The sequence below is a fragment of the Delphinus delphis genome, chromosome 1 (genome assembly GCF_949987515.2).
Source record: "Delphinus delphis chromosome 1, mDelDel1.2, whole genome shotgun sequence".
NCBI lineage: Eukaryota > Metazoa > Chordata > Mammalia > Artiodactyla > Delphinidae > Delphinus > Delphinus delphis.
In genome coordinates this window covers 64,249,738-64,272,801 of record NC_082683.1, presented here as the reverse complement: position 1 = coordinate 64,272,801, position 23,064 = coordinate 64,249,738, and the positions used below count along the sequence as shown (strand labels likewise).

The 23,064-nt window shown below is 37.5% G+C and overlaps 2 protein-coding genes across 2 annotated transcripts in view; one reads left to right on the top strand and one right to left on the bottom strand.

The window, feature by feature from the left end:
* Positions 1 to 23,064, bottom strand: part of TNNI3K (TNNI3 interacting kinase) — a 306,041-nt gene that overhangs the window by 57,675 nt on the left and 225,302 nt on the right. Inside the window, exon 26 of the mRNA XM_060023829.1 lies at positions 799 to 858. Within this exon, the coding sequence (XP_059879812.1) occupies positions 799 to 858 (60 nt within the window). The remainder of the gene's footprint in view (positions 1 to 798; positions 859 to 23,064) is intronic.
* Positions 7,708 to 20,973, top strand: LRRC53 (leucine rich repeat containing 53). The gene is made up of 4 exons (XM_060005980.1): positions 7,708 to 7,795; positions 10,118 to 10,909; positions 15,520 to 16,017; positions 18,636 to 20,973. The coding sequence occupies exons 1-4, from the start codon at positions 7,708 to 7,710 to the stop codon at positions 20,969 to 20,971; spliced, it is 3,714 nt and encodes a 1,237-aa protein (XP_059861963.1). The 3' UTR covers positions 20,972 to 20,973.

Here is a 23,064-nt window from a genome sequence, read left to right as displayed (position 1 = left end):
GGATGGTTCCACTTTGGGATTTAGTTGTGCAATCTCAGGTTGATGCTGTTTTTCCCCATTTTTGCCCTTCCATACACTCGTTTATACGTGAGCCTGTATGTGTGATGTCCATCCCTCTCTCCTGTAGCACTCAGTTGCATTTGGGAATATGTTATTATTTTTGAATTAACGCTCATGTTTCAGTTCCCTTGCCTATTTTCAAATGCTATCTCCTGAACAGGTGTATAGAAAATTAAGGCAATTATAGAGAAAATTAAAGCAAACAGCTCCTTGATATTAAGGAAAGAAAATTCCATTAGTCTCATTACCAACACACATCACTTTATGTAAAATATGTGTGGTATAAAAGCAATGCCTCCCAATTAATTTATGTGCTAATTTTAGTAATAATTTTTCTGGTTCTTATTGAACATAAATGGACAATGGCTTAATGTTTTAGCTTACATTTCATTGTTTGTAAGAAATTTTGTATAGAAGGTAATGATTTACATAATTACTTTCTAACACATTTGTTATTTTAAAATTTTTACATATCAATTTTTTAAGCTATGCATACCCATGTCTATTTGCTTGCCTGATTATTTGTTGGAAGGGCCCCAATTCACTCTGAATTTGCCTTTGCCCTACAGATGCAGTCAATTCTCCTCCACCCTAAGAACTTAATTGACAGGGTGAAAATATGAATGGCGTTATGGACACACACTTTCTTTCCACAAGCACCACCTTAACTACATTCCCCAACGTCATTAGATATTCAAGCCTTTGTAATGGACATATTTCAGAAGCCAAAGTTCTTACCTCAGTGTTGCAGAGACACTCTTCTAACTTGGTAACAACTTCAGAAAATTCAGGTCTTCCCTGTAAATAAAGAAAAGACTTATTTTCCCCAAAGAATAAAAGGGATGCATCTGTCTTTGGATTTTAAAATTGGATATTTGAATGTGCAAAGAATGAGATTAACAATAAAATAGATTTTTATTTAAAATACACTTGTATTGAAGTGTTAATTGAATGTTCACTTGCTGTTCATGGAGGGATGTTGAGTCTCCCTCTGATAAGAGTTTTAAGTCAGAATTTGCAACTACATTCAGATAATGAAATAGTGGAAAAGCTTTAATTAGCTTTGTGCGCTTTAACGCGGCAGGTTTGCCTCTTCAAAATCAAAGAATAAAAGTGAATACTAAAAACTATTAACTATCTCAGTGCCCTATAATACACTGTTCAATGTGTCTGTAGGGAAAGAACTGCTACAGTTGATTTTATAATTAGCTTTATTTTTGAAAATACCGTCTCAGATTCAAAACTAAGATCAATAGCAACCTCATGACTATGCCCTACTTTAGGGGTTAAGATGAGCTTTTAATCTTCAAAAACGGTCATTAAAGATATTGTCCACTATGAACCTTCGTGTCAGATGAGTTTGGTCAAATAAACATTTCTTGTATTCTGATTATATTCCAAGCTTTGTTCTAGTTGCTAGAGATATATAAATGATTATGGATCTAAGGAAAAAATTCTCGGGATTTTAGAAAAAGTTGGTTTCTTTTGAAGAAATTATATGCCTTCTTTTTTCAGGTCCTAAGGACATGTTACATAACCTATCATTTCTCCCTTTATGAAACTTTCACTGCCAGGAGGTGGATAGCCCAATTTAACATTCAGGTACAGTAACCAACTAATTTAGATTCTTAGTAGAACAATTTCTCCCTTAATATCTAGCCCTCCCCTGAGGACACTGCTTCCCCCAGAGCTCTCTCAAGAGGAAGCTGTTTTCTCTCACATATTCCTGTACTTCTAGGTGGGTGGGGATGGTACTGGGGGTAAGCAGGGGGTGGGGGTGGGGTCTGTGTCTTTCTCACTGACATTGTAACTTCCAAATGGTTTCTCCTGGAAGAGCCACCAGTTTGTCAAGCTTTTCCCCAGAGTCCCTCTCCTTTCTCTGAAGGTTTTGCATCTGGCTCACTGTCATGCTCTCTAGCACTACTCTCAGTGCTTTTATTATCCATGCAGATAATCATTAAGGTGGCCTGACCTCTGGGGCCCTTTGTCTCCTCTTCTGCAATGCTCTTATCCTCCACCTTCCCTTGGTCACTTAGCTCCCTGGTCATTCATACCCTAGGCCCTGTTACCAGCGATGCCTGCAACTCCTCCGTGCTCTGCATCCTCACAGTTTCCGTCAGATGGCCCTGGGGCTCTACCTCCTCTCTACCCAGCTCACTTTGTCCGGAGCTCTGACTCCAACAACTTTGACTGCATAAACCATCTTACCACTTAAGAAGATGCTGCTTTGCATTGTGAAGATTTTCAAATGTACCCTGAAGTAAAGGAAAATAGTGCAATAAACCCCTGTGTGTGTATATATATATATATATATATATATATATATATATATATATATATATCACTCAGCCTTAAAAACCATGTTTTTGCTACTATTGTTCTATCTTTTTGTCTATCATCCGATGTCTCCCCTATTTTTTGTTCCTGTTACCATCTTTTCACCATCATCCAGTCACCTTATTTCCTCCATGATTTAGCTTAGATTACACTGGCAATCATATTCACTCCATCCCACATAGCCTCAACTCCCTTGCCCTATCATGAATTTTGTACACAGTTGGAAAAATCCTAGTCTTGATTAAATCCATCCTGACGGCTCTTATTTCAAAATTATGACCCTCTAACCTGAAGTGGACCCTCAGTACTGTTTAGAGAGTCTATTTTGTATTCCTAGCTCACTCTCACTCTCTCTCACTCTCTAAATGGCTGTTTTGCACCTTCTCCTCTTTCCTCAAACCTCTAGTTCCCACTAATACTTCAACCATACACCTATATCAAAACTCACATCATCTGCCTTCACTCCCTTTTCTACAGATGAACTTTGCCTGATTCTATCCGAGGGCAATTCCTTCACTGTGTACTAGATCTTATCCTTGCTAATCTACTCAAGGACATTGCTCTGACAATAATTCTCCCTTCTATTTTTTGCATCATCAGCGTTCCCTTTCTATTGTTTTATCCCATCAACCTACAGACATATAAATTCTTTCATCTTAAAAACATATAAACAAAAACAAAATAAAACTCTTGACTCTACTTCTTCCTCAAGCCACTACTCCATTTCTCTGTTCACCAAAATTGCTCTAAAGAGTTGCCTAAATTTGCGGACTCTTATTCTCCTTCCATCTGTCCTCCATCCCAATCAGGTTTTCTCCTATAACACTGCTGAAACTGCTCTTGTCAAGGATACAGATTTACCTCCTCATTGCTAAATCCATCTTACTTGGCACAGCATTAAATGCAAATAATCATTCTTTTGTCCCTGAAACATTCTTCAACTGGACTTGAGGTCACTATTTTCTCATTATTTTAATTCACTATTACTTGCTATTTCTCAGTCTTGTCTTTAGATTTCACTTCTCCTCTTTATCTTTAAATTTTAAATTGCACCAGGCCTCAGTCTTTGGGTCTCTTCTCTATTTAATTTGTTGAGGATTTAATTCAGTCTCATGGCTTTAAAAAACAACTTCCAAATATCTATATCTATCTTAGTACTCTTTCTTGAACTCTTAACTCACATATGCAGCTTCTTGCATTTATAGTCTTCTCTGCTTCAGTAAATGGCAACTCTATCATTTCTGCTTCCAAACACCACAGGATAATATCTGAATTCTCTTTTTGTCATACTCTTGCTTCTAATTCACCAGCAAATCATAATCATTCTGCCTTCAAAATGTATCTAGAATCTGAATGAACAAACTGCATTTATATTGGATCAACCCTCCCCTAGATAACAACTGTAAACTCTGGATAAAATGTAAAAGACTGTGACCTGAAAGAAACAGAGAGTGAACAGGAGCAGGTAGATTTTGGAGGGGAGTCACAGAAGAAACGAAGGGCATAGGATAAGGTTCTTATCTTTTTTTTTTTTTTTTTTACAACATTTTCCCTAAGGGTAGGCCCCATCTGCATCTTAGAGAGCAATTAAAATTCCGATGGCGGCAAGCCTGCAGTTTTGCCTGCTTGAAGAACCCGAGGATAGAATTCAGGGCATCTAGGGTAGAGTGAATTAGCTATGGCTTTGTAACAAATTATCACAAGTGGTTTAAATCAATACCCATTTATTATCTCCGTGGGTCAGAGTCTAGTACAGGTTAACTGGGTCCCTTGCTCAGGGCCTCACCAGATTAAAATCATGGTGTTAGTTCACTCTGTGATTCTCATCTGAGGCTCAGGGGCCTCTTCCAAGCTCACTGGTACTGGAAGAATTCATTTCCTTCAGGTTCCTGTTTTCTTGCCAACTGTTGTTCAGGGATAATGCTCAGCTTCTAGAGGATGCCCATAGTTCCTTGCCACATGGCTCCTATAAGCAGTTCACAACATAGCCATTTGCTTTCTTTCTGGCCAGCAAGGGCATGTTTCTCAAAACTTTTTCCCCTGTGACCAACTGGAGAAATATTCTTTGCTTTTAAAGGGCTCATCTGATTAGGTCATACCTACACAGAATAATCTTTGTCTTGCCATATGAGGAAACATAATTATGGGAGTAATATCTCATCATATTCATAGGTTTTGTCCAAACTCAAACGTAGGTGGTATTCCTGGAAAAAAGTGGAAGGGATCTTGGGAGCCATCCTAGAATCCTGCTTATCACATGTAAGCACTAGAAAATGAGGGGAAATCCTAGAAGAAAGGGGTCTGGGAGAGGGAGCCCCAGAATATGCATATAAACTCTGCCTAATTCTCTGGCTGACCTCTGAACCACATATGCATAGGGCAGACTCTAAGCAGCCCAGGTAGGCTAAAAGAAGTGAACTGAGATTAGATCTTTTGCTCAATGCAGGACATTGTTCTTACTATTTTTTCAGTCTGAATTATCTAACTCTTATTCCTGCCTGTGGAAATCCTCTGCCCTCTTCAAGCCCAACTCACAAGACACATCCTTTATAAAGTGTCCAAGGATTTCGCAAAATAATTTTTCACTATTATTTAGATTTATTTCATTCTTTCTTGTGTTACAACTAGCTATTTACATGTCTATATCACTAGCTGGAACATGATTTGAGGGTAAGCAAAGGCCTGTTTACTCCTGTATACCTAGCATGTTCCACTGCACAGGATAGCTTAGTTGAGCTCAAATTTGTTACATTAAATTGCATCATGATAATAAAAAATTATACAGAATCTGTCTACCTCTCATCCTTGTCTAAACCATCATCTTTTGCTTGTATTATGATAGTTTCCTTCTAATTACTTTTGCTGCTACTATTCTTTGCCTATTAAAAGTATGTTCCCAACATGGTAGCCAATCCACAGCTACCATCAGACTCAATAGTGAAATACTGAAAGATTTTCCTTTAAGATTAGGAATAAGACAAGGATGCCCACTCTCATTCAGTATAGTATTAGAAGTCCTAGTCATAGCAATTAGGCAAGAAAAAAGAAATAAAAGGCATCCAACTTGGAAAGGAAGAAATAAAACTCATTGTATGTGGATGAGTTGATATAGAAAACCCTAAAGACTCCACCAAAAAACTGTTAGAACTAATAAAAAGATTCAGTAAAGTTACAGGGATACAAAATCAATATACAAAGATCTTGTTGTATTTCTATACACTATTAACAAGCTATCAGAAAGAGAAATGAGGAAAACAATCTCATTTACAATTGCATCAAAAAGAATGAAATACCTAGGAGTAAATTTCACCAAGGAGGTGAAAGACCTGTACACTGAAAGCTACAAAATATTGAGGAAAGAAATGGAAGAAGACACAAATAAATGGAAAGGTGTCCCATGCTCATGGATTGGAAGAATTAATAATGTTGAAACTACCCAAGGCAATCTACAGATTCAATGTAATCTCCATCAAAATTCCAATGGCATTTTTCACAGAAATAGAACAAACAATCCTAAAAATGTTATGGAACCACAAAAGACTCCAAAAGCTGAAGCAATATTGAGAAAGAACACAGCTGAAGGCATCATGCTCCCTGATTTCAAACTGTATTACAAAGCTATAGTAACGAACACAGTAGCCAAAATAATTATTTAAAAATGTGCTACAGATGAAGTAATGCCACTCACAAAAGCCTCCAATTTCTCTCATCTTATATGGATAAAAAACCAAAGCTCTTGCATTCATCTCCAAGACATGCACAGCCTGCCCCTGCTATTTCCTGGCTTCCTCTTCCTCTTGTGTAGCAGGCCACGCTGACTTCCTCAGGCTGAGAGCACACATGCCTTCAGGGACTTTGCATTTACCATTCTTCCCACCTGGACTGATCAGCACCCTTCATGTTTCCCAGGTCTTTGTTCAAATGTTACTTTATCAGTTTTCTCTTGTCACCATATTTGCCCTACTTATTCCATAGAACTTATCACCAGATGACTTAATACATATTTTCATATTTTTTGTTTATTGTTTACATCCCTTCGTAACATGTCCATCCAATGAGGGCAGGAGTTTATCACTCGCTATTCTATCTCCAGTGCCTTCAGCAATGCCTGGAGCACAGAAGGAATTCAATAAATACTTGTTGAAAGAATGATAGAATTAATAGTTTTATGTTTTTTTACATTTTATTTTATTTTCAAACTTTTTGTATGGGTAGAAGGTTTTTTATTATAATTTGCTTTAAGTTTTTTTTTTTAAACCAATCAGGGAATACATTATAAATGAATGGCCTTTTTTTGAACATTAAATCCAAAACGGTGTTAATATTTCATTGGAGAGCTGAAATAATGGTAAAACTATGATACTTACTAAACACTTAGAACATTTTATCTAACTCATAATGCTCTGTAATGTAGGCATTTATTATTTCTATTTTAAACATGAAAAGGAAAAAATAAGAAAAATTAAATAATTTATCTAAGATAGTATAGTCAGTAAATAGGAGAGCTGAATTCAAAGCTAGGTAGAGCTTGTGATCTTAATGCTCCTTCATTCTCCCTCTCTATCTGTGGCATCTATATCTGTGAAGAATAATTTCATTGTAAATATATGTTTCAGTGCCTGAGATTAGGTTCTGCATACTAGAAAGAACACTGGATTTGGAGTTAAAAGACTTGGTGTTAAATACCTAATAGCTATGTGACTTTGGATGATTTATTAACCATTCTGAACTTCAGTTTTCTCAGCTTCAAATTGAATTGCCAAATTAAAAGAATTAAATAAGGTAATGTATTTGCAAAAGCTCAACAAACAATCAAGTGTTTTACAAAGTAACTTAATTTTTTAATAATCTATATGAATGGCTGTGCCTTGGATGTGAGTTCTCTGAATTTATGGTCAAATGCTTTAACAGTTCAGTTTGTGTTTTTGTTTATTGTGGGTATACATATATATTTGTTGAAGCATAGTTGATTTAAAATATTATATTAGTTTTAGGTGTACAACATAGTGATTCAATATTTTTATAGATTTTACTCCATTTTAAGTTATTACAAATCATGGCCATATTTCTCTGTGCTGCACACTATATCCTTGCTCCTTATAACGGCTCAGTTTAAATTCTATTCAAATTAAGGATTTCAGCCATTTATCTAGCATCATGTGAGAAGCCCAAGTGCCCATTAAAAAGCAGAAATCACCAAAATGCCTCATGAGCTGAATATACTGAAATCCCTGGATAATAAATGCCAACATTATGACATGCATTGCTCTCTACTTTCCTTTCAGGTGGATGGCTCATCTCTTTGCTATTATGCTGCAGTTGGTGGCAGCCTGCCCTGCATCATGTATGGTGTGCACCAAGGATGTAACCCTCTGTCACCAGATAACCTATATAGTAGGTAATAAAACCAGTAACTCTAAAAAGCAGTGTTCAGTGTACCTGACAAATTCATTGCTATGCCTTTCTTTGTACTGACTGATCTCTCGGCTCAGTCTGAAAGAGGTAAACTTTTAAAGAGCAAGCTTTCTTTAGTGACTAAAGATTGATAATATTATTTTATTTTCCTGTTCGTCCCTGGTGGTCTTAACCAAAACTACTTTAAGACCTTCAGAGGTAACTGAGGTATTTTGCTCTTATAAAAGAATACCACCATTTTATTGTTACATACTTTTTTTAATAAAAGAAAAAAATGATCACTTTAATTATATTTTGTCCACACTCTGTGCAGATTTGAAACCTACCACAGGCTGGAAGAAATATCAATGAATCAGGAACCTGAAGTGCAATTGTTCAGCATTAGTAAGATTAAGTGATGTACCAGCAAAACAGATTATTATCAAAGTGCATCTAATTTTGAAAGTGTAGTCTTTTTTTATTGGTAGTAAATGAGCTGTAGAAATGCTAACAAGATACACTGCCTGTATTCATTACATATTGCTTGCTTAAGTCAACAATTTAATAAGACACCTTATTAACAAATTTGAGGAGAATGTGATTTACATCCTGATATCCAAGAAGAGACAAACAAGCTATAAACCATGCCAATGGAAAAATTTCAGAAACAAATCTAAGATTGAGTGGAAGAAAATGAGTTCTTTCATTTCTAAAATCCTATGACCCCATGAGAATTAAGAGGTAGATGGCATTGTCATTCCTGACAGGAAAGAGACAGTTTCAAGGCTAGTTCGCTGTATACCGTCTCCGATCTGTATAGAAAACACTTAACAAACACTAAACTCCCATCCTCTCAAATAGATCTGACTTCACTACATTTTTAAATTTTGATCAGAGATAGCTGTTTGTAAGAAACAAATATCGCTCATCTACATTGCTACACCTCTATATATTCCTTCTCATTTACAAAGTGTCACATTTGTGAAGTTAGATTTCATAAACACAGAGACTTAAATGGATGATTTGCAAGTGGAGCCTGTCTGGTCCTAGACAAGAAGTAATTGACAGAAACAATAGCCTGCTCCCTCAGAGTCAGAAATCTCTAGAGGACTGAGGATCCTTAAAAACAAAACTCCCTCAGCCCACATGAAAAACAATGATGAAAGGAACAAAATGCCAAACTGGTTAGAATTAATAGAATTTAAATAATCAGTAATAAATACTAAAAATAAATACTAAAAAAATAACACCCCTAAACAAAAGCCCCATGACTCGTGCTATGGAGATGGGAGCAATTCTTCCAAAAGAAGGCACTGTGGAAATCCTTTGTCTTTTACATTTTATTAAATCTCTTTGTTTCAGTGATGTAGTCTGAATTTCATAAGGGAATTGTGATTTGCTTCCCCCATGGTTGATTGTTCTAATATCACCTGTAGACCTCCCAGGGACAATGGACTCTTCCATCCTTATGACACTGTCATTTGCAGTCAAAACAATTTTAGCATGATAAAGATGTGTTACAATAACTCCTGATTATAATACATCTTTATCGAGTTAAAACGCTTTGATTTCTAATGACAGAGCAGTGATAGCTCTAGGGTGATTATGGTGAAGGGATTTAACAGTTGGAAGCCCTGAGTACCACCTGTCATTACATGATGGACTTCATTGGTGGGAACAGATATTAGACAGGAGGCCAAGATGGCCCAGACTTTAATGAGAACCCCACTGACAGATCCTCAGGTTGTCTGGAGAGAACATAGATCCTTACCAAGTTGCCAACTTTTAGCCTGGAGCTAAAAAGCAGAAACCAACGGTCCTTCTCACTTCTGCCACCCCAATCCACACCTTTATGTTTGAGAGAAAAGATGATTGGCTTCACAGCATAAATATACATTGCTTGTGGAAAACTGGTTAGGAAGCTCAGATACAGGCTCGGCTGTTGAGTGACTCTGTCTTGGGCCAGCAGGGCTGGAGCAGGTCAGTACACAGCCTCACAGAGAGAAAGCCTGAAAAGCCACTTTCAAAAAAAACATCAATGATGATAATCCAAAACAATGAATTAAATTTAACATCTAAAGGAACAGATGGGTTTGTGTTTCTCAAATAAACATGTCATGGTAACAAAGAATATAAAAATCCATCATTCTGAAAAGAGCCACCTTCCCCTTAAACTGAGAAATCAGAGAATCATTTTCTTTTTGTTTGTTGTTCTTACCCAGGTGATAGGATTGTACTCAGAGGGTATTGATTATCTCTGCTCTCCACTGTGTTCCCCTCCCACGTGTGTATACTCGCTTCTAGTCTGTGCTTTTCTTCTCCACAGCAGCCCCTGTGACCACGAGGGTTTTAATCATCACTGATGGATATCTTTCCTCTATAGAGAGCACAAATCTGTCCCTCTTGTTTAATCTTGCTCTGCTCTCCTCGAGCAGAAATGGCATCGAGGATGTTCGGGAAGACGCCCTGCACACCCTTTCAAAGTTGCGGACGTCGTTGCTGGAGCACAACCAAATATCCAGCTCTTCGCTTACCGATCACAGCTTCAGCAAGCTTCGCAGTCTGCAGGTGCTGGCGCTTAGCAATAACGCTCTCCGCGCCCCGCAAGGGTCTTGGTTCCGAAACACCAGGGGCCTGACCCGGCTACAGCTGGATGGGAATCAGGTCACTAAACTGACAGACAGTTCTTTCGGAGGCACAGATCTCCACAGTCTCAGGCATCTGGATTTATCTAACAGTTGTATTTCCTACATTGGGAAAGATGCCTTCCGGCCGCTGCCTCGACTACAGGAAGTAGTCCTGCCCGGTGTTTTTACTCCACTGAAGCAGTTAATCCTTCTGAGCTTAGATAAGAACCAGTGGAGCTGCACTTGTGATCTCTACCCCCTTGCCTGGTTCTTAAGAAACTACGTAAAGTCTTCTGCTCACACGCACAGAAATGCCAAGGACCTAAATTGTCAGCCATCCACCATGGCTGTGGCCACTGCAAAGAGTGTGCTAAGGCTGTCTGAGACTAACTGCAATTCCAAGGCTGCCAACCTCACTCTGGCTCTAAAAGACAGAAGTCCCCTCTTCCCAGGGCAGGATGTGGCCCTGCTGACTGTCCTTGGCTTTGCAGGTATGACAGGGAGAAGTGTGCCCAGCTTTTCTCCATATTCTTGAAGTACACTAAATGATGCCTTTCTCAGGCAACTGGGGAACGTTTCCAGGGCTTGTGGAAGGGAGAGGTTGTCAGTAGTGTGGGAGGATGTTAGTTGATTTGGCATAGGTTGAAAAAACTACCTGTTGCAAAGAAGTTGTCTAACATAGAGGAAAGGGTCTTGAACCAGAATTCAAGAGCTCTAGTCCTGGTATAACTAGCACTGTGATCTTGAGTACATTAACCTGCTATTCAGACTTCAGTTTTCTTGTCTGTAATGAGGGAATAGTCTATATTTCAGTACTGGTACATTCATTAAGATGCTGGGAGATAGGGGTTAAAAAAGTGATGAGACATAGTCTATTTCCTCAAGGCACTCCCATCGGTGTGCTTCTCTGTGGTGGAGTGAGAATCAGTGGGCTTTACCAAGTGCAGGGGGAGATGCTATTATGACAACCAGGTGCATCCTGCTCTATAGTGCTTGTATAAGTACTATAGAGCTTATACAAGCTCTATAAGCTTATACAAGAGCATATATACAGCTTATACAAGCATGAGCTCCGCAGTTAGATTATCCAGGTTTGAAACCTGGCTCTGCTCTTACTTGCTGTGTGACTTGGGCAAGTGATTAATCTGCTATGAGCCTTGGTTTTCTTCTATTTGGGGGTTTTGAATTCTTTTAAGATTTCTGTTTGTCTAACTTGTTTATAAACTTGGAGCATTACCCCACCCCCCAACTGACTAAGGAGAAGATACTATCCAATTCTTTAAAATTTCTATGGTAGTTTAAAAATTTTTTAAACTATGCATCAGCTATCATTACAACTCACTGGATGAATGATCTGATGTGATGCTTTGTGGCATTAGTCAAAGACCAAATATGCGTGAGATTTGTCAAGATATCTAGATGTTTGTATGCTTTCAGTGCATGGTGAAATCCTTTGTACCTGTGGGTAGCCATGGTGGTGAGAAGTGTGTGTGTTTGTGGGGGGTTCCCCAACACTGGAGGACCAGAGGCTTGCAAATGGCACTCAGGACTGAACTGATATACTTTGAATATGTGCCATAAATAATTATTCCATAGCAGGTTTCCAGTGAATCACTTGAACATCAGATTTTTAGCTCCTTTTAATCAGGATAGATGGAGACCAGTGTCAGGTCTAGACAGTGAAACTACCACCAGCAGTAATCAAATTCACTTGGAAGTGAATTGGAATTCTCTCAGGAAGATAAATTGTTTTAGAAAATGTGTAACCATGTCAGTAATTTTACGTGCTAAGAAATAATTTACCACAAAAGACAAAAGCACTAGAGCAACAGAGTTTCTCCTTAAATGTGTTTCTTAGAATACTTAGTATGTTATAGGTATCTTTTATGTCTAGTTTTAGAGAAGATTTTGCCAAGTTAGCAACTCTGCATTAGTGTAGAAATAGATAAAAATTCTGGAAGGTTCCAAAGGCTTTGTCAAAATGATAGGAAACTTAACATGTTGATAAATTATGAATATTATTACATGCATGTTAAGTTATTGTGTGTGAAATTACCATAAAAATGTAATGGTTTTTTTTGTGTTGTTGTTGTGTTTTTTTTGTGTTGTTTTGATGTTGTTTTTAAGTGAGATTCCTCTTTAAAACAGCTCTGACTTTTGATACCGATTTACTCCTTCGAAGGTGCCACTCCTCCTGAAGTGAAAGTGTGGTCAATAATCTATCCCTCTAAATTGTGGGAAAAAGACTTAGAACTAAAATTTGGCCTCTGATTCTATTGTCTTCTTTGGCTATAGATAAATCATCACAATTCCTAGTAATATGTAAAATCATATTCGGTGAATTTAAAACTGATAAGTGGCTAATTGGCACCTAACCTCTTGACACTTCCTATTCTGTGAACTGGAGGATAAAAAGAGAAAGCTTTCATGAAGCTCTAACATTTCTAATTCTTCAATGAGATTTTTATCATTAATTTTGCATTTTTGTTGTCTTTCTAACTCAGAAATATTCTTAGAATACTTTTAAAAAATTGCAACAATGCCCATGGCAATGAAAATTCAGCCATCTTCTTGATAGTAGGTTCAGCCTACCTACGAGCTTAATCTGCTGTTTTTGCTCTCCGCAGTAATAGAAAGTGACCATACCTGAGTGGTAATGTGACACAGACATAGCTCTAGCATCAATAGCGGGAGAGAGAGTGGTTCCTCGTGGTTTGGACACAATTTACTGAGAAACTCTATCCCATAATCAGATTACGCCTACTCTCATTTCAGTGGCTGATTCATGCATTTAAGAAAATTTAGGTCTTTCTTTCCTTTATTATTTGGTTTAATAACTGCATCAGCCATAATAGTATTCTCTTAATGATTTGTTTTGGATTTTTTTTCCTAACAGCTGAGGCTTTTAGGATCTAATAGGACAATACCAAGCCTAAAAAGCAGCAGCAGCAATTACAACCACAATAACATATAACAATGACGATTCACTGAATCTTACTATATCAAAATACTGAATTAAACATGTCACATATATTATCTCACTTGATCTCTGAGTGGTATTAGTTATTCCTGTTTGATAGAGGAGGAAAAATAAGGCTCAGAGAGGTTAGAAAATGTTCCCAAGAAAAGTATCAGAACAGAGCTTTGAATCCTGAGTTTTCTTACTCCACGTAAGAGATACAGAGATGTTTCTAAAATTTTATTATTTTCATGTTTTTAACATTTAAAAACCAAAACCTTTGGAAAAACCCAGACTCTAGGATTTGGCAATTAAAATGTTCTGATCTAACTTTTGCCACTACTTTTAAAAAACATGGTGTTTTTAATAGAGATTTCATAATTTCAATATGTTGTAGCACTTTCCAAGAGTGTATTGTTGTCAAAGAAATAAAAATGGGGCTTAAAACGTTACGATCTGGTAAGCTACAAAAAGGTTGGCAGATTTTGCCAGAAACTGCTATTCTATTTGGTTAATCTTCATCTTTAACAGAAAAATATGAAACAACTATGCCCGACCCCTTCTCTTTTCTTCCAAGTTTAAAAAATATCATCACATTTTCATTAAAGTTGTCTGCAGTGGAGAGAACCAGGCATAGTGCAATCAAGGAGTCTAGAACGCTGGTATCATCTTATTCACTGTCCTCATCTCCAGAGTCAGGGAACTGAGTTTTCCAGTGCAACTGACTTGCCCAGGGTCACACAGCAAGTTATAGGTAAAGCTGGACTCTGAACGCAGAACTCCAAACTCAGTCTATATTGACACCATGTCCTCCTGATCATCATTTTGGAGATTTTTAAGATGAGACCACTCAGTGCTTTTCATTATTAGGATTCATAAACAGAATTCCTTCTGTTTATTTAAGAATATTCAATAAACAATTTTGGTATGCCTCCTCTGTGCCAGTGTTGAGAGCACTGGAGATACAATATCAAATAAGACTGAAAAGATCCATTTCCTCATAGTGCTTAATTCTAGCAGGGGAGGACAGACAGTGAACAAGCAAATGAATAAGTGAACACAATAATTTTATACTGTTATAAGTGCCAAGAAAAAAGGAAATCACTGTGTCAGAGAGACAGTTGGGTGTAACTCAGAGACTTTGGTATGAACATCTATGTGGTTGAGGATGCCATTTGTCAAGATGAGAAACAGTGAGGTAGAAACAGGTTAGACTCTGCACTTGAGTTTGAGAAACACTGCCGTTTACAATGTTATTTAGAGGATAAGCTAGCCTATAGAGAACATGAAATGACTGTACCAGGAATTCTGAGATTAGATGTCAATAATTTTACTGTGGTAGTTCAAAGAAGGGAGTGATCTTTGCAAGATGGGAAAAAAATAGCAAAAGACTTAGATTTTAAGGTATAAATGAAATTCAAATAAGCAGAGATAGGAGAAAGTATTAGAAGCATCATAGAGAATATACAAAGGCTTAGAAGTACATTTTAAGACTAATGAATTGAAGAGTTTGAAACATAGTGTTTGAATGTGGGAAATGATAAAAAATGAGGCTAGGAAAGAAGGTTATGGCAAGAATATACTGAGTCTTGAATGCCAAGGAGTTTGACCTTTATGCTAATAGAAGCCAATGATGTATTCTGAGATAGGGGATGAATCTTTAGAGGTGATTAAAATATGGCAATAGCTTGTAGAATCTTCTTTTCTTTGGGTGGAGGAGGTTATTATACATGAGAATTTCAGGGTATAATGCTAAATGTGGTCTATTTTTATTGACTATGGGATTAAGAAATAGGAAGTTTCATTTCCCACAGGCAGAAAAGGAATTTTAATGCAGGAATTATTTTATCTTGAATGAATTTCAGTCCATGAAAAAAACCCCTTTTTCTGTCAAACACATTCCAGATGGTATTGTTTCTTATAATTTTTAATCAATACAAAGAAAGATCCAAATTAGAAAACAGAACAATGTCGATTAAATATCCTCTGTCTGGACTAATATTTTTCCAAATGGTGATAGATTTCCCACCCATTTCGACACCCTTTAAGCCATTAACCTTGATATTTGTGGATTTCACATTTGATGATTTATATGTTTCTTCCTATGATGTTATCTTTTAATAGTCTCTTTATTTGTCACAGGAGCTGTTGGTCTCACTTGCCTGGGTTTAGTTGTATTTAACTGGAAACTCCAACAAGGCAAAGCAAATGAACACACAGAAAACCTTCCTTGCAGAACCTTCGATGAATCCCTGTGTGATCATGAGGCAAGAAATTACCACGCTGAGGGATGCTGTAACTGCCACTTAACCCAGGAAAACGAGATAAAGGTCATGTCCATTGTGGGGTCCAGAAAGGAAATGCCGCTCTTACAGGAAAACAGCCATCAAGCAGTACTGGCCTCTGAGTCCACAGCCCTTAACCTGAAAGGGAAGGGCCATGGGACAGACGGTACTTTCTTCTGCTTTGGTGGCAGACTGCTGCAGTCAGGATGTTCAGAGCCTCCTGGGAATATGGCAGCTTTTAATGAAGCCAGCTTACCTACAAGATATTGTCCAAAGAGAGTTGAAAAGCTGAGGAATCGTGAGCCTGGGGAAGTCCAACCTCAAACTCTGCCACAGCATGTCACAAGAACAATAGGTGAGTTGTCTTGTTTTAGAAAACCCCACTCTGTTTAAATCCCTCTGAAAGGGTAGCCTCCTTTGATTTCCTCAAAAGAGAAATGCCATAAAAATCATCATGGCACCAGCCTATTCCTCTCCTAAAGATAATGGACATGTATCTGTGCATATGGAGTGGGGTGTAGATGAACACTTCCCAACCTCAGGAGCTGAGAGTACACCTTGTGCCCATCGGCAAGTGAATTTTGTGACCCCACACCTAACAATGTGTTTTTTTGGTTTGTTTGTTTTTAAGAAGCAATAGTGCTCTTAAGAGTTATAGGAGGCTGAGTATTGGCTTCTATTCCAACATCCTTCGAGTCTAATGCTAGTTCTACAGTAAGCAACCTTGCCAGAGCATGACATGTTAGAAGAATCGGCCTTCTAATGCTAGTGATTCATTTCAGGAATGATGTCAAGACACATACTTTGCTTGCTGAGCTGTCAGGGATGATAACTTCCCAGTTCAGGGAAAGTCAGGACTTAATTCATTGTCCCATGTTGGGAGCCGAGTGAATCTGGCTGTGACATCTACCCACTGTACATGGGCGATGTCAATATTTAGGTGGAGGCAATGAATTAAATGTCTTCCTTTTTGTCCCTGAATAGTAAGGCAATGCTTTCAGGCTCAACAGTGAAACCTTTGACAGCTGCTCTGTCAAGAGGTTCCTGTCATTTATTTGAATTGGTTTACAACAGGCAGAGCTCTCTCTCAGAATATGAATGACAGAGGTGCTGCACCAAGAAATTCTTACCATGGGGATCTGGCCCTAAGGATGGATCTGGGGACAATTGGAAAAGAACGAAACTGTATGTTATTCCATATGTGGTATAAAGCAGGATGTGAATTTATGCCATTGCATCCCCCAGACTTCAGATCTTACCAGTTTCGGGGGCCTGATGATTTGACTGAAAAGAGGAATGGCTAAGGAAGAAAACAACTGCCATAGAAACCCAATCAGATAGGTTTTATTTTATAAAGCAATAAGCACTTAGCCTTTCAATAGAATCGTACCATAGGTAGATGTTTCATTTTAGCTTTGTCCAGAGCCTTCACTTCTCTGTGGGAAACCCCTATACTAAAGGGAAAGTGGCCTCTTAACCATTTAAAACCCAGTCTCCTGTTTCACACAAATGCTGGTTTGTCAAATCAATACAATTACTTTTAAGAAAGACTTGAAATTTTGCTACATGCCAGGCATTGTACTGAAGCTGGAAAGGACAGTTATTGGAGAGAAAACGTTCAAGACCACACCTGCTCCAGAATAGAAGTCTGTAAGAGGCAATATCACTCTAATTAGGGCTTCTAACTCGGAAATATAGAATTACAGTATGTCAGGGGTAGAGGAGATTTTAGAGGTGATCTAGTCCAATAGCTTTTAATATTTATCTTTGAGCCACAGAACTCTCTTAGAATATGTTAAAGGCTAGCAGTTCTTTCCCTGGAAGAATTTTATACCCACATAAAGTTCCCACTAGTCTAATCTCCTGATATCCAGCGAGTAAATGGCTTCTTCAAGGTTACTCAGAGAGTTGAAGTTAGATCTTAGATTAGAACTGGATGCAAGTTGGGGCTTATTTCACCTCTTTCTTTCTATCACTGAAAGGAATACTTCTTTCTTCCTTTAGATAAACCAATTTCACAAAACAAGAAAAAGTACACTGGTAAGATGTAATTTTAAACTTAATATGCATTGTGGAAGAGGATACGGTTTAGTATCAGACAGACCTGGGTCAAATTCTGCCATATCATTTAGTTGACATGTGACTGGGAGAAAACATGCAACCTCTCTAAACTTGTTTCTTCCTCTGTAAATGTGCTAGGAAAATAGGACTTGTCCAAGGGATCAGGTCTCTTAAATGAAAAAATGAATGTACAATATTTAACACAATGCCTACCTCTTATGCTCAATTAATAGTGAAATATTACTAATATTTTTGTCATTAATATTATTTAACATGTATCATTAATAAATATTGTATTAACATGTACCATTTAAGAGTCTCAGACAGATTCTTTCAACACAGACCAGGCCATAGTCCAAACCACATATTCATTTAACAAATATTTAATGAATATTAAGTGATGCCAAGTAAACCAGATACGGACTCTGCCTTATTGGAACCAGTAATATCACAAGTATTTCTCTGTTACTGTTGAGGTTATTATCTGCTTGAAACCTATATATTACTCAATATTTTATTATGTTCTTCCTAATATTTAGTCCCAAGTGGTAAATGAATTGAGAAAAAAATTACTATAGCCACTTGGAAAGAATTTAGATATTATTCATATTTAAAGCTAACCTAATGGACAACTAATCTAAAGATTTACAACTATGAATATTTTAATTTCCAATTCCACAACTTTTACATCAGCATCACAACTGATTAAAATGTGGCCATAAAGAGTGCCATTGCAAACACACCAAACTGCCGAATGTCCCTTGAGGATTTGGTTAAAAATTAGGAAATTTTCAAGAATTGCCATAATCAGAGGAGTCCTTTTTGCACCTCTCATAAGGCTTCTAAGCGTCTGTTTGGTTGGGGTAATAAAACTCTGCTCAGTGCTAAATTCCTGCATTTATTGTTCAGCAGATATCAGCAGTGACACATTTAGTAGAAGATATGCAACATCCGCTTCAGCCTTGGCAAGAGAAAGTCTTGAAAAGCATTTAACAAATGAATCATGGCAGCCTCCAATAGAAAAAGGACACAATGGCTTACAACCACACAGGCTGAGACATTTTATTACAGGCTCATCATCCAAGCCTTGTGAGCCTGAGGAACACTCTGTACAAAAAACCTTACAAAAACATAGATCAAAATATCATGATCCTTGTGGGCTGTTAACACGAAGCAGGCCTGGGTATTTGCAGCCAAACAGTTGTCTTATCTGTAAATATGTGCCCTGTGATCAATTTCAAGATTATGTGAAAGAAAGGAAGCCAAATCGTCGAGAACTTTCGAAGCCCAAGAAAGAGCAAATCCAAATTAACAGAGCAATAGAAAAATTCCTGATGAGTGAGGACAACATGGAGTTATTGGGGTTATCAACAAAAATCAAGAAAACATATTCCCCTAAGAGGGTTAGCTTCCATCATCCTGATTTAGTAGAAAAAAATAGTTTGGTGATGTCATCCAAAACATCAAGCCATTGGAAAGAGCAGAAAAATCAAAGTAACCACCTGACCAACTTGGATCTCAAAAAATGTAGCAATCCTCAGGAGAGAAACAAAGGAGGAAAATGGCTTACTGATCCACAAATTCTGCAAAAGAAGAGAACCAATCAATCTGACTTCAAAGGGAAAATTAAAGGACAAAATTTAAGGATAAAATTAAATTTAAACCCTTTTAGAAAAGTTAGAGTCCATCCAGAAAAATCCTTGCCAGAATTCCCAAAGAAACGCAGACAAGTGCTGTCACCTTCTAATAAATTCTCCAAAGTTTCTGAGAAAGAAGCCAAAATAAACCTTGTGTCCTCTGCAGATTTTCACCAACAGTCAGAGAGTAACAACTATGTTAGATTCACTGCAAAACGGCTGCCTCTCAAACATGCCCCAAAGCAGACCCCATATTACAGAAAAAACATTAAAAAGGCTCCTCTCTTCAGTGCTGACAACTTGTCAGTGGCCAACCAGAGCTCTATGGAAGGCAACTGTCACCCTACGGGTCATATTCCTGATGGAAACCCATCAACATTGCGTCAGCCAACACCCACTGTGACTGAACACAGGCAGTCACACTCCCCCGTCTCGACTGAGCAAGTGGGAGGTGCAGCTCGCCTTGCACTGGGCATTCCTTGTTATTTACCAGCGACTTTGGAAAACATAGGAAGGGATATTTTACCATCCCACCATTTTAGGGGGGCTACTGACCAAGGGGTGACAGAGCCCACTGAAAACATGCAGCAGGACAAATCAAAGACCAGTGAGCTAAATCAGTTTTCTTTGTCCCTGGGGAATCAAATCCACAGGACTGAAACCTACAAGGAACATACTTTAGATCAAAATCAAACCTTACAACATGCAGAGCAACTCTCAAGTCACGAACAACTTGGAAACGAAGAAAAAACGTTAATGACAGAACCTAAAATATCACATCCAATTGTGGAAATTTGTGTTATGGGTGAGGGAAATGATGTAGAAAAGAAACTTCCTAAAACAGAAACTTATGATTCCTCTCCTATTTCCCGAACACAATCCAAGGGCAACTTTACATTTATGAAGACAAATTCTATTCCATACCAAAATAAAAGAGAGCTTCCCAAGGATATCAGTACCTCTCTTAGTACTCAAGCCATCTGGCCTCTAACCAATAGTAGTGAAAAAGGAATTGACAGCACAAATGCATTGCCCAGAGATGATGGCACTGAAGCACTGCAGATAAAAATAGTAGGGAAAGAAGAGAAAAAAATGTTCGATGAAAGCAAGGCAAATTCTAGTATGTTAATTAGCACCACACAGATGACCTTAAATGGCACCACAAAAGAAAAGCAACAAACTTGGGAAAATGGAAAAAGTGAAAAACATATATTATATGATTCAAACTCTGTCGAGGCGACTATTACAGCTAAGGATTTGAGAATGACAAGTTCCCATGAAAGCAAAAATAGACTACCTTGTAGTGAAATAGATCTTAAAATTAACAGTAATATGCATGATTTGAGAGAAGTTCAAGATTTTCAAACAGATAAAGATAACAGTGCACATAAAGAAGGTGCAGTGACAGGGGAGACATTACCAGAGTTAAAAGACATTAGTTTTGAGGCAGAAAATAAGGTGTCTCTAATTCTTAGAAGAATAAATGAAGCTGAAAACTTTGCTCCTAAACCTACATTGTGTCCACCCTCTGCTGAATACGTTAATTCATCACCTTTAGAGGCAGAACAAAGTGAAAAAAATAACTCAAATAATAATCCTTTTCTACTTTAGCTTTCTTCAAAAGGACACACAGACACTCCCTAGCCTTTGCATGCATTTCAAATGCAGTATTTTGGAGGAAAAATCTTCACTAACTCTTTGTTATCAATAAGATAAAAGTACACAGTTGAATATAATGCAAAAATCAAAGAGCCACGAGATATGTTTGACACAATTAATTGAGTTTGCTTCTCTAAGGAATGGGAAAATGGGAAAGAAGAGTTGTGCCTCATCCTGGAAAAGAAAACAAACATTAAAAAAAAAGCCTTAAGCAAATGAAAGATTAAATAAGAAAAAGTACTTGAGCAGATTTACACTTGATGATTATTTTATGGAAATTACTATACACATCTCAATTAGTGGTATTACAATATTTCTTTCGACATAGATGATTATACATTCATACTTGTGCCTGATCTGTTTTCCTAATTATGGTATGAAAATAAAAATTGAGGTTTGTTTGTTAACTGTAGTCTAGCTGATATGCATATTGGCATATTTCAACCATTTGCGACTGTTCTATTGACAATTATGCTAGATCCTAAGTAGAAGTCTTTACAAACTGTTATTTCTCTAAGAGAAAAATTTAAGGATTTCCAGATGTAGTAGGTCATTTCTGTAAAAACTGTAAAATCCTATAAATCCACTAGGTGGAGATCTCGACTTCAATCATTTTAGAACAAATGGGACTTCAAAATCAACACAATAGCTCCAGAACAAAAGGAATATTAACAAGCTTTATTGCCAATTGTTATTAACTTAAGATTTTGAAAACTAAATAACCCATTAGCATGTAAGCTTTCAAGGCTTGAGCTCTTGAGTTTGGCATGCCACTACTGTTTGGTGTGAGTATTCTTCCTTATGCACAGGAGAGAAATGTCTTTATAAATATTAGATTTAAAAGCCATAGTAGAATAAGCATTTCTTATTCAAAGCCACACTTATTTGAAAGATAGAGGTATACTCAATATTATTAGTGATATCCTAGTAAAATGTTGAAAGCCTAACATCATGGTATAGAATACTATAATATTTCATATTTTCTAGTGGGAAAAAAGGTCACAAATGCAACTAACTTTCTCTTCCCCTGTCTCTATATCGAAGTCTCTATATCTTTATAGCTACATGCAGCAATATTATAAAGCTTAAAAGCTATTAGAACAATGTAAATATTGCTTACATGCCCCATTTCCTGTTTTCTTTCCTATTCAGAATTGGTAGCAAATGACAACTTTCTTATTTTGAAAACTTCCTAAACTTATTATCTCTCTTCTTTCCCTGGATTCAAAATGTTCTTGCTTTTAACTCTGACTCTTCTCCCCTCCCTCCTCGAGCTCAACTCCTATGCCATCTGTCTGCCTCCCCGGATCCCACTTCCTTTTGTCAAGCACCTTGAAGGTAAGAAGAGCATCTATGCCAACTTTTTCTTGCACATTAAGTTTACTGTATTCTAATTGCCAGCTCCCTCAGTTTTGCAGAGCAGGTTACTCTTTTTCTCTGTAACTATCTTTCTTTTCCCTTTTCCTATTTTCTTTTAAGCACCTTCATTTTACTGCAGAGCTGTTAGCTTTGTTTGTCACTGCCAACAATGTCCCTCATATCTAAGGGCTTAAAAGTACTCTGTTCACTAGCTTTCATTCAGAAGGCAGTGATGACAGTTCTCCTGGACTCTTTCCTCTCATCCACTTCCTAAATCTGGTCTTTTCCCTCCTTCTGTTATGTTTCCTTTGAAGCAGTTCTCACACTTACCCCTGCGCCCGAATCCCCATGGTAACCATTGTAGTCTTTGTGTTGTAACCAACTGGATTACTACTGCAATAGCAGCCCAGCTAGAGACTCTGACTTCAGTGTCTTTTGCTTCTGTGTCACCCCACTAGTTCTCTGTCTTTATTGGGCACAAATCACCTGGGGTGCACGTTAAAATGCAAAGTCCCAGGCTCCATCCCAGAGATTTTGATTCAGTAGATTTAGAATAGGATCCCAGAGTCTTCATTTTAACAAACATTCCAGGGTAATGTGGAGCATATAATACACAGCCTACACTAAGAAACAATGCTTAGCTATTCCAGTGCACACTATGAGATAATTCAGTGCCTGCCTCACCA

Excerpts from the sequence above, each read along its gene's own strand:
- LRRC53 (XM_060005980.1), top strand. The coding sequence starts at position 7,708 with ATGCTGCAGTTGGTGGCAGCCTGCCCTGCATCATGTATGGTGTGCACC. Across the intron at positions 10,910-15,519 it reads GACTGTCCTTGGCTTTGCAG|GAGCTGTTGGTCTCACTTGC; the intron begins GTATGACAGGGA and ends TATTTGTCACAG. Across the intron at positions 16,018-18,635 it reads GCATGTCACAAGAACAATAG|ATATCAGCAGTGACACATTT; the intron begins GTGAGTTGTCTT and ends ATTGTTCAGCAG.